Source organism: Xyrauchen texanus, chromosome 50 (assembly GCF_025860055.1).
Source record: "Xyrauchen texanus isolate HMW12.3.18 chromosome 50, RBS_HiC_50CHRs, whole genome shotgun sequence".
NCBI classification, from domain to species: Eukaryota; Metazoa; Chordata; class Actinopteri; order Cypriniformes; family Catostomidae; genus Xyrauchen; species Xyrauchen texanus.
The window spans coordinates 5,195,870-5,208,518 of NC_068325.1; the positions used below are offsets into that span (position 1 = coordinate 5,195,870).

A 12,649-nucleotide genomic window follows, 5' to 3' on the forward strand; every position below is an offset into this window, starting at 1 on the left:
CATTCTGACTAACTAATAACTTGTGTGGTTACTGAAATATTTAAAAACACCACTTAAGCATATAGTTTTATGAAAAAGGTAAAATGCCTTAATTTGGGGGCAGCAGTAGTCAAGTTGTGTGTCATTTGTTGTTTTTCCTTTTTTATAACTTTCATATTCCTCACTTAGCAGAATTATGCTATGAAATGCCTAACCGGTATTTTGGAGATCAAACGAAATGTTTTGAGAGGAGTGCTAGAAACTGAGACTGTCCGTTTGCACACTTCACATCTTGGTGTTCATATATGGCAGTATAGATTTGTTTTAGAATGAAGGATTGTGTTTAGGGTTGCCGCGGGCTGGCACCGCAGTGGGCCCAGATCTCTTAATTATCCCTTCCACAGTGAACCTAAATTGTCTGTTTTCTTTGTGCATTGTGTCAGCACACCCTTAGGGGCGTACACACAAGATGCACTCTTGAGTTTAAAACGGCTAATCAGAGAGGAACAGAGCGGAATATAACAGAGGGTTCTAGAAATGCATTTAAAGAATGTACTACTTTTAACTTAAACAGCAATGTAAAAGTTATGGCGTATGACACTGAAATAAAATGGCTCAAGGCACAGTGGTCAAACATGTTCATTTTTAAATATAGACGAACAATGGAATAAAATGCACAGTCGAAATGGAACCCATCTCGAGACGTACGAATATTTTAAAAGTTAATTTGTCTTAATGTGATGTTCATAGCGTAAGACACTTTAAAAATGTTTGGCATCTGTCAAATTTTCATTTTGATAATCTAGTCTTCAAACGAAGAGACGTGTTGTAAACGAACTATGTAAAAAAATGACAATTGTCTACCCAAAAGTCTCCCACTACTGTCGTATCATCAGCAAATTTAATGATATGATTAAAGTTGAACTTAGAGGAGCAGTCATGTTTAAACAGGTATATGTGGGTATTTAAACAAATAGGTTTAAGTTGCTATATTTTTCCTTTAAAAATAAGGAGGTGTTTCCTTCCTAAAGTTGTCAATCAATCATTCTGCATGTAAATATCATCTAAATAATGAGAATCACTCAGTGTTGTCCCAGATGGCATATTTCAAGCTTACTGAAAAGGTCTGATGACGTTGCCTTTGGATGGGCTGATATTTTTCCAAGCTAGCTTTCCTGTTCTGTCAGGCACTATTAGAGTTAGCTATTACGTCTTCATCTAGCCAGAGCCATTTATGATTAAGCTGTCATAAAAATACACGTCTTTGAGTTTGCCATAGTTGGCGGACATTGAGTTACAGAAAAATCCTGCGATTAAACCGGCAGAAGTGTGTTTAATAAAAACAGCTTTTGTGGGAAGATAGGATTTAAAAGATTCCCTAAGGAACCAGGACTGGCGTTTGAGGGTTAGTGTCAGATCAGGAAGACAGCGGAGCTAATTGGAGAGAAATCGCAAAGAATATTGTGCAAACTCCATTTATGTCCCGTGATAATTTCCAAGTAAGGGTCGAGGAATAGCAGAGCTTAATAGAACTGTCACATCTTTCTGCTGGTAACTGAAACATCTGAGTTAAAAGAGGAGACTATTGTTACTAGTTATAGACCTGATTAATGCTCTTGATGTCTTAATCATGAAAACACATCAATACATTTTGTGAAAGCTACATATGCATTACATGATATCCAAAGCAACAAATGGTCAAATTAAATGTTTATATTTGTGTTTCCAGAGAGCATGCCAACTAACCCATTCTCAAGATGTAATAACAGTACGAGATGGTGAAATCATAAAAAAAATAAAATGGACGACTACAAAATTTTAAACCTAACCATGATTTTAATAGGATAGTAACTTTTGTGTACAACAGAACAAAGAATAAATTGGGGTTTGGAATGAGACGAACGAAATGTATTACAGGATATTGACATACCTCATTCATTTGTATTGCATAAATATAAGGAATTAGTCAGCAAAATTGTTGACAGACATTTTCTTACGTAAAAGTGTTGGATAGGAGCCAAGCTAAAATGTAATGCCTGAATTGTATTGATTTCAAATGCTGTTTGTTGATTGGTTGGTCTCAATGGAAATCAAAAGTCGTAAGTTTTCATACAAACCAAGTCGTAAAATATCTTACGAGTTCTCCATCTCTAACAAATTAATTTGAGTTGAGAATAAGCCTGTGTTGATGCTAACCGATTAGCCTGCTATGCTAAAATTAATGATCTACTATACTGAGATAACAACCACTGCGCTTTTACCATAGGTGAGAGCGTAACGGTCAGCTAGCTTGTTATGACAGTAAGTTACCGTTTGCTTATACCTTACAAATGAATGGGGAGAGCCGTAACCTGACAACTACCTTTCACAAAATTGTCTGACTTCTCTCATAAAACAGCTATTTTATCATAGTAAATTCCACACATAGTTCACTCCAAAAGGATTGTTTATTGTAAAACATGTTAAAGATTAGCAGACAGGCGGTCAATTCATTAAGTGATGAACTGTTTCCACACAAAAGCAGTTTATTCAACACACTGAAGCATCTCTTCCATAGATAGCCATTCAAAAACATCGGCTTCTTGCCTCCTCTCCAGTAGAATGTCTATGGGACTGCTGTGTTATGCTATACTTTGATAACCTTGTGGGCTCCCCCTTCAGATGGGCTATACAGAAAGTCAAAACAATTATCCTACTAAACTAACAAATTCAGCACAAGTACTTCACACATATCAAAATGTTGAATTTTGTGCTATATGGCAAATGGATATGGTAATACTGCATTTATGGATTGTATTTAAATCATCAGCTATAATATTATTTAGTTACAGACACTTCTGATCTGGCATTACAAATGCCTACCCAAGAGGGACTTGATTTCATGTGGAGACTGAATATTGCATGACACTGGGATGCATTATTTTGTCTTACTGTACTGGCAGAGTTTTTATAGTCAAAACAAGTGAAAAATCTACCAGTACTGAAGAAGTAATCCAAAGTACTTTTTGTTACTGACCTTTAGTAATCTAGCGGAATACATTACAAATTACATTTTACAGCATGTATTCAGTAATCTGTAGTGGAATACATTTCAAAAGTACCCCTCCCAGGGGTACATCCCAGCAGGTATAAACGGGCCACAGAATGACATCGGTACCTGATAACTTTTGTTTTTGCATGATGCTTCATATATGCTGTTATTTGTCACCACAAAATAGTTGTCACATTGTGTCAAAGGACGCGCCATGTGTGGACGGTGTATGACATTCTTCTGTGGAGCACAAAAATGTAAGACATAATTAATGTCTCAGTTACCATTTACTTTCATTGTATGGATAAGCGATGCAATGAACTTGAATGGTGACTTTGGCTGATATTCTGCCTAACATCTCCTATTTGTGTTTCACAGATTGAAAAACAGTAATAAGGTTTTGAGATGACATTAGTCAGGAACATTCTCTTTTCCTTGAACTGTCTAAAATTTCTCATGTTATTGAGTTTTTGTTTTTTTTGTTGCCAATCTTCCAGGGCAAGAACGAATAGGTACAGACTCCAAATACGAGCAGGAAGGGAAGGTTCAGTTTGTGATCGATGCGGTGTACGCCATGGCCCATGCCCTGCACAACATGCAGAAGGACCTGTGTCCCGACCAGTCAAGCGTGTGTCCTGAGATGGAGTTGGCTGGTGGCAAGAAGCTCTTAAAGTACATTCGCTCAGTCAGCTTCAACGGTGAGTCAACCTAAGCCTGCAGAGACACAAGCCTGAGGTTGCATTAATGCTCACAGTGTTAGAAATGTTTTCAATATGTTTGCTAAGATGAGCATCACTGTTACTAGTGCTCATACTTAGAGTTAGCCCTAACTCTTATTAGAGCTTTCAAGCTACATCCACCAAATTTGGTACAGACCTTCAGACTGTTTTGACTTGGTGTGCTATGTGTTATATTACTGATCAGACTTACAGTTTTCACACAGCAGACAATCAAAAATTTGAAAAATCCCACAGAATTCCAGAATGTTTTTTACCGCTTAGTCCATTAGGGTCACGGTGGTAATAGGGATAGCAGAGAGGCCCAGTCCTCTGCAACTTCCTCCAGCTCAACCTGTGGGATCTCCATCTGCTCCTAAGCCAACTGGGAGATATTTTCTCTCCAGTAGGTCCTGGGCCGACCTCGAGGTCTCGTCCTAGTTTGCCATGCCTGGATCACCTCCAACAGGAGGTGCTCAGGGGGCATCCTTACCAGATGCCCGAAGCACTTCAACTGCCTCCTCTAAATGTGGATGAGTCGCGGCTCTACTCTCTACTCTGAGTTCCTCTCGGATGGGCAAACTCCTCACCGTATCACAGAGTGTGAGTCCCGCCACCCTGCGAAGAAAACTAATTTCAGCCGCTTGTATCTGTGATCTTATTCTTTCGGTCATTACCAGAGTTCATGACCACAGTTGAGGGTAGGAATGTAGACCGGCCAGTAAATAGAGAGCTTTATCTTATGGCTCAGCTCCCCTTCACCACTACAGTCCAGTACAGCAACCATATTATTGCAACCGCTTCACACTCAGCTGCAAACCATTCCAGCACATGCTGGAGGCATCATTGTGATGGTGCCAAAAGGACAACATGATCCTCAAGAAGCAGAGACATCACCTTCTGGTCCCCACATAGAATGCCCTCCTGACCTCAGCTGTGACTCAATATCCTATCCATGAAAATCACAAACAGGAGTGGAGACAAGGCACAACCTCAGCTCTAACACTCACATTGAATGAGCTTGACTTCATGCCGAGTATGCGGACACTGCTCTCGCTCCGCGTCTGAAGAGACCGAATGGTCTGCAGCAGGGAACAAGGTTGTAGGTCTTTTCCAAGTCCACAAAACACTTGTAGACTGGATTGGCAAACTCCCATGTCCCCTTAATTATCTGTGAAAGGGTGAAAAGCTGGTCCACTGTTCCACGGTCATGACGGAATCCACATTGTTCCTCCTCAATCTGAGTTTCAACTATCGGCCGGAGTCTCCTTTCCTGCACTCTGGCATAGACATTACTTCACATACAATCTGAATGCATTGAAAGTTTCTAAAAAAAAAAAGTAAATTTCTAAAACATATACATATCCATGTACATAGTATATACATACAGTATACAGTATAAATACATACAGTATATAGCAAGTGTTTGATCAAATGTTTATCATAGCTGAAACATTTTATAACTTTTAAAACAAAATCCATAGATGGTAACGTACACATTGTGCCCTGAAAACATGGATAAATTAATTAATTCTAGAAATAGCATTGCTTCAGCTGTCTTTCATTTATGCATTCAGGAGAGTGCTTGTGAAGTGAGCAGTCAAGAGTTTACTTAATCTTACACCAGCGTCTGTAAAGACATCAAAGGATGTCAATATGAAAAACCTGTGATCTGCTTTTAGCCTGAAACTGAGAAAACCGAACAATCTTTTTCATGAAGAAAAAAAAAATAATAAAAATGAAGCCTGGTCATCAGAGTACAAATATTCTATCAGATTTAAACACAAATTACTTTCTTTATGGTTCCCAACACATCTAATATTGTTTACTGAAGCACAACAGTATCTGTATAGTGTTTGTAATTGATGAGTTTTGAGCTATGAGCTTACACAATAAGAAAAATACCCCTTTGGCATGCATATACAATGCATGCAAATCAAGTGCATGGAGACATGCATCCAATCATGACATCCGGTGTAGTGAAATACAATGTTCTCATTACAGTAATAGCATGCACTGTGTGTGTATGTATATATATATATATATATATATATATATATATATATATATATATATATATATATATATATATATATATATATATATATATATATATATATATATATTATACTTTTTATGTTTCAATGTATTTTGCCCTAAGCATACTCACATAGCTATAACAGAAAGCACCTAGCTACCCTTAATCTCGCTTGCTCACACACACATACACACATGCGAAAAGCAGCACATCCTCTGTTGCTAGTTCTAAAGTGACGTTTTCGAACTAGCAACGAAGGCTTGAGCTGTATACACAGAGTAAGATACACTTGATCTATAAAACATCTATATTATCTGGTATATCTGTGGGAAGCACCCTCGCCACCCTCCCCTCTCTTTACTCATTTTATTCATTTATGAGGACAATGAGGACTTTGGAACATTTCGACATTTTCTGTTACAGCAGAATTTTCTGTAAAGCTGCTTTGAAATGGTGTGTGCGGTGAAAAGCGCTATACAAATAAAAATTACTTACACCCTGTAAAATGTTACACCCTGCATGGTTCAATGCTTAATTCTGATTGGTTACATTTACATTTATGCATTTGGCAGACGCTTTTATCCAAAGCTACTTACAGTGCACTTATTACAGGGACAATCCCCCCGGAGCAACCTGGAGTTAAGTGCCTTGCTCAAGGATACAATGGTGGTGGCTGTGGGGATTGAACCAGCAACCTTCCGATTACCAGTTATGTGCTTTAGCCCACTACGCCGCCACCACTACTGGTTGACATATGTTGATTAATCTTCTATTACTGCATACCTATGAAGTAGTTTCAGGTTTGTTTACCATACAGCAGTTTAATTTCACCTTGTTACGTTCTGTCTGAATTAATATATATATATATATATATATATATATATATATATATATATATATATATATATATATATATATATATATATATATATATATAATGTTTTTAAATATATATATCAAGTATTTGTATGGAGCTTTCAAACTAGTAATGGTGGCTTGGGTTGTTTCCAAGCAGGTCCTTTTCACAAGAAGGACATTTTAGGAAAGAATATCTAAAAATTTCAGAAGGCTCATGTTCATTATTAGGCACTTTTCCACTATCGGGCCTGTTCAAGCCAGTGCTATCAACTGGCCAGCTGGGGCCAATAGCCTCGGATCTCGAGCCGCAAGACCAAAATCAATATGCGTTCCCACCATCGAGCCAGTAACTCGGTCCGGCAAAACTTCGCCTTTGACATTGAAGCTGCCTCAATGTCCGGTTGGCATTGTTTGGCCCATGGGTAATCGGCATGCGAAAGGCCATTGGCTGTTGGCCCCGAGAAAGCCCCGAGGAGGCACGATGAATCTCCGGAAGTGACAGTTAGAATGCAACTTGCCCTGGCACGCACTAGGTCCCGAAATGCAGCTCCTGTAGAGGCCTGTTACTTTCACTATTCTGTGTGTTTTCCAGGCTCTCATCCACTCCTTTAGTAGTGCTAGCATGCTGTTATATTCTTTATCTCTGCAGCTCTCCTCTAATCTTCAGTGCCTACATTCTCTCCAAAGTACGTAGATTAGAGGAACAAGATGCTCTGTATGTACCCTTTTCTTCCTACTTCCCATGATGCTCCCTTTCCAAACATGCAAGCAAACTAAATAAACCCTAAACTGGCCGCAGGAGGAGTTACTAAATCATCGAAATAATTTATTTGTTTATTTTATATTATTTCTTTACTGAAATGTAGGTGGCACTCTAACACATTTTAGCCCTCACTGATGTGCTCATCCATAGACATTCAGACTAATATTCAGTTCAAGCAACACCCATGTTTCATTGAATACAGTATATTAGTCTCTTAGTGGACTAGAAGCTCAATCTAAGTGTCATCAGAAAGCGGAGATCGCACTGGCCCGCTCGGTTCTCCCCATGGCCAGTCCACCCCTGATCGGCCCCAAAGTGCATCGGCGCACTGGGTAAATGCCCGGTATCCAGCCCTGCCAGTGTTTACTAAAGCAGTATCTTTCAAATAAACTTTTCTCAGTGCCATATAGTCTTGCCTGTGGCCATGTTATACACGCTGACTCCTAATGCCCTTTAATATAATAAGTGTGATGAGAATCCACAGTGTGAGGCTGGTAAACAGAGGAACGGAGTGGATATTTCATCTGCCATTGTGGAAGCCACAATGTTGATTGTATTTTGGCAGATTTGTGATCCTGAGTGCATAGCCCTGCAGGTAGAGCTCTCAAACAATTGGATTGAGATGAATGTCAGGCTTGATCAGTCTGCCCTGCTAGCCTGAGGAGCACTCACTGTTTTTATTTCAATCATAACTAAGCAAACTTTGATTTTATTTTACAAAACAGAGCAGCAATGTGAACAGGTGGTTTTTGTAGGTATGTGCAGCAGTCATATGAACAACTTTCATTTTTTCTGTACTGTACATATTTGCTGCTATCGCCATTGTAGTTACGGCCTTTTACCCCATCAGTGAAACAGGTTCTTATTTTGCGTCAAAAATTACCAAAATTGAGTTTATTGAAAAGAACTGGCTCAAAAGAGTGATTTGTTTGTGAATCAGACACCAGACTCTTCTGAAGTTTATACACAATAGCTTATTTAATGTCATGTTACAATTTCATTCAGCCAGAATTCTGTCATAAAATAATTTCTTTCTATTGTAGGGAGTGCTGAAACATCTGTCACTTTTAATCGGAATGGTGATGCCCCAGGACGATATGATCTTTTCCAGTACCAGATGAGCATCAATAGTACTCCAGGATATAAAGTTATTGGACAGTGGACAGAAACTCTCCAACTTAATGTGAGTACACGTAATTTGCAGAAGTTATCATATAATCTTTTTAGTCAGCAAACCTTAATTCTATGGATTTGGTGCTTTGCCAATAAGGAGCTTGAATGTTAGGCCATTGTTCTTGTTCACAACTCTGAAAAACATCCACTAGTAAACCAAACTGGATTCCACCATTGAACTATCTGTATTTCACCCATATCTGTGGATTTTATAATCATCACTTAATGCACTTATTGGTTTCTAGTTTCTGATTTCCAGTTATTTTGATTCTGTTAGTTCAGAATGCTCTATCTACTTACAGCAATCTAGGCATAGCTGTATAACATAATATTTTTCAGTCCAGATAATTGCTAGGGACATTTAAAAGATACATCTTAATAGCACAGGGTTCATAAGACTATAACCTCTGACTGAACCTTGGATTTAAACATTATTTTTGATGAAAAATGCTTGCCTTGGGAAGCACAGGTTATTTATATGTGCAATAATAATATTACCCTTCTGATGTACGTGGTCTATGCTTCCTGATACTATTGACTGCAAATATTTTATTGGGGATGCATCACAAGCCTTCCTGCTTGCCGAACAGGAAAATATGCTGCTTGGTTTTCATTCCCATTTTTTAGTGTATACGTGTGACAAAAGGCATTAAGTATTGTTTTAGCCTAAATATGAGATGAGTTTGATTTGATTTTGAATAAAAGAGCGTAACATATTTCACGTTCAGCTGTGTCATCAGTCTGACAGGTGTTGCGGTTGATTCTTTCAAAAAGAAAACCAATGGAAAATACAAGAGACAAGAGAAAACACTTCAAGCTATGCAAGCTTGATTCCACACTCAATTGTGTTTCAAAATGTGTCAGTATGCAATTCATTACCTATTCCAATTGTGTGCTGCATTCTCAGTGCTTGTGATGCTACTGTATAGCGGGCATTAGCGTTGGCTAATTACCATGGTGAAGGCTTCGTTTGTGAATATTAAGTATGTTACATGTTGGACAGTCCATGAACATTACAGATGATGTCAACAAAATAACAAACTTCAAGATCCTTAGATTTTGGTATTGTCATATCAGCGTTGGCTGCCTGACTTCTGAATGACAAAATCATGTTATATACAGTGGAAAGAAAAATAATGTGAATTCTTTGGAATTACCTTCATTTATGTATAAATACTGTATGTCTAAAAATCTGGTTTGATCATCATCTGAGTTGCAATAATGAACAAACACAATCTGTTTTAACTAATAACACAAATGATTGTATTGTTCTTGTAAATATTGAATACATCGTTCAAAAATTCACTGTGTAGGTTGGAAAAAGTATGTGAACCCCTAGTCTAGTTATGTCAACGAAAGCTAATTAGTTTCAGGAGTTGGCAAACCTGGCATCCAATTTATGAAATTAGATTGGAGGTGTAGATTGGAGCTACTTTAACTTGTAAAAATCAGTCAAACATTTTGAGTTTGCTATTCACAAAAGCATCTGCTGACATGGACCATGCATCTCAGAAGACCTACGAACAAAAATTGTTGTTTTCCATAAAGCTGGAAAGGGTTACAAAGTTATCTTGAAGAGCTTAGGTATTCATCTGTCAACAGTTAGACAAATTGTCTATAAATGGAGATGATTTTGTAATGCGGCTACTCTCCCAAGAAGTGGCCATCCAGCCAAAATTACTTCATCCAGGAGATGGGTGATGCAGCAGGATAATGACACTAAACATACTACAGAATAGCTTAAAAAAATAAAAATCCACCTTTTGGAGTGGCCCTGTCAGAGCCCAGACCTTAACCCAATAGAAAGACTGTGGGGTGACCTCAAGCGAGCTGTTCACACCAGACATCCAAAGAATATGGCTGAGCTGAAGCAACTCTGTGAGTAAAATTCCTTCTGGCTTAAGCACACATTTGTCTATAATTGTGACTGATGTAGATGAGATCACATTTTATGACCAATTAATGTAGAAATCCAGCTAATTCCCAAGGGTTCAAATAATTTATCTCACAACATTAGACATTGTATTACTCATTTTATTCCTTGATATCTGGCTGTAATTCTTCATAAGACTTGATCCCTTTTTTATGTCAATGAAGGCAAAGAATAATTATATTTGTAGCTAGAAGTGTGCATCTTGGCAAATGCACTTATATTTGTCAGGCTGTTGTTCTCTCTTGGGCTCAATAATGTTGTAAATGGATTTGTCTTGCATTGTGTGAATCCTTTTCATGCTCAGCCTGTGAAATTCTGTATTATTAAAGGAGAGAAAGAGAGAGAAAGTGAGAATGAGAATGCTGTCATCATTCACGTGATTCACATCTTTCGGCCTCCATTGAGTCACAGATGAGTCCAAATGAGTCGTCTCTAAGGAACGCCTACAGCTCTAACAGCAAATGCCATTTGCCCATTCTCAGCCCCCCACACAGAAAAAGAGTCCCACAAATAGTCCTACAGAACTTGGACCGGAAGGATTTGTTGTCTGTCCTCGGTGTCTTACAAAGAAACTGTCTTTGGCACTTTACCTGAATAGGGCACAAATTAGGATCTGAAAATCTGAAAACTATGTATATCTGAAAATGTAATACAATTATTTACTTCTCTTCCCACCTTGCTGTAGAAAAGGTCAAAATGATTTCACCTCTTGGGTGTCATATTTGTATTTTTTTTATGAATTAATGAAATCAGTTGGTAACAGGGTTGCATATAAAATGTTGGACACTGCTTAATGTTGCATTTTTGGCCATTAAAAGTGGTTAGTTAAAAATTGTTTTACTATAATTTATTTAATATCTGTTCAGTCTGAGGCAGGCAAAATCACAATATTAAGGGGAGATACCCTCTAGGTACAAATGGTCATGAATGGTCTTGTTGCAATGAGTTTTACTGGGAATGCTGATTCTGAATTCACACCTATTGACACTTATTGGAAAGCTGGGAGGAGAAAACAGCATTTTGTTGGTTTCATCCTGTCTCCTTAGTGGACTTGTGATAAAAGCCTGAGTTTAATCCTGTCTCTGAAATAGGAGTTTGCAATAGAATTGATGTGCAGTTGGTTATTGAATTCATCAGGATGCACATTGTCAGCTGCGGAAAGGAACCCTAATGTGTTTTATGCTTGCTGCAGAGGTATTAATAATTAATGATATTACACAATCTTCATTTGCATTTTTGTAAAAAGCTCAGAATTTTAAAAAAGGAAGCTAGCTTGCTTGTGCATACAAACGGCTCTTGTGCATCATGTTTTTTTTGGTTGATGCACTGCAAAAAATATTTTCTTAATCAATAGATTTATCATAATCTGAGAATCAAAATTACATTGTATTAAGGGCTCTAATTTTATGGCCTCTAATTTCAACCGTGTGCTACATCTTGTCCAATTTTGTCCAATGAGAGTGCTAAATTTAAGTGCATTTTTTTGTGTCTGGGCAATGCACAACTGGGTGTGGATGGGAGTGTTTGTGTTATCTGTGGGTGAGTCCACAACAGCAGGTGAAATTCACAAAAATAGATGGTCACATGGCGCAAGCCACTTGACTTGATAGCTCCTTGAGCTTGTTATCTGTTAGCCAATTGGCTCACTCACATGTAATATGTTAAGCCAGTTGGCTCGCACAGTGTAGGCTGATTGGTCTTTGACATGCAATCAGGTGAACAATTCTCTTGCATTTATCTCTGATAGATGTTTTTTCTCTGAAAAATTCTATTTGCGTAGGTGGTTGTTGGGGCTTTTCCTCTATCAGTTGCACGGTAAGGTCTCCTTTTGGACATGTTACATAGAAGTGCTTCTTTAACAAGGTAAGCCTTAGCCAAATCTGGCAGGCACAAATTGCTATTTTAGGTCATTAGATTAAATAAATCCACACTTGGCTATTCTAAGTCATTATTAAAATAATATCTGGGCTTTTCTGGTTCAGGTACACATTATGAGTTAGGTCACAAGCCGTTTTAGCCACTCAGCTAAGCAGGCAGAGGATCACATAGAGATTTAGTTCATTAGCTTTACGCCTTTTGACCTTATGCCAAGGCACACCTAGCTATCATACGCTCAGTAAACATGGCTCTTCATAGCAGCAGCAGTACACAAGTCTTG

At 38.1% G+C, this 12,649-nt stretch overlaps 1 protein-coding gene across 1 annotated transcript in view; it reads left to right on the top strand.

Annotated features, from left to right (window-relative positions):
* LOC127641177 (metabotropic glutamate receptor 7-like) overlaps positions 1 to 12,649 on the top strand; it is a 258,371-nt gene that overhangs the window by 164,912 nt on the left and 80,810 nt on the right. The window contains exons 6-7 of the mRNA XM_052123989.1: positions 3,508 to 3,708; positions 8,429 to 8,568. Of these exons, the coding sequence (XP_051979949.1) occupies positions 3,508 to 3,708; positions 8,429 to 8,568 (341 nt within the window). The remainder of the gene's footprint in view (positions 1 to 3,507; positions 3,709 to 8,428; positions 8,569 to 12,649) is intronic.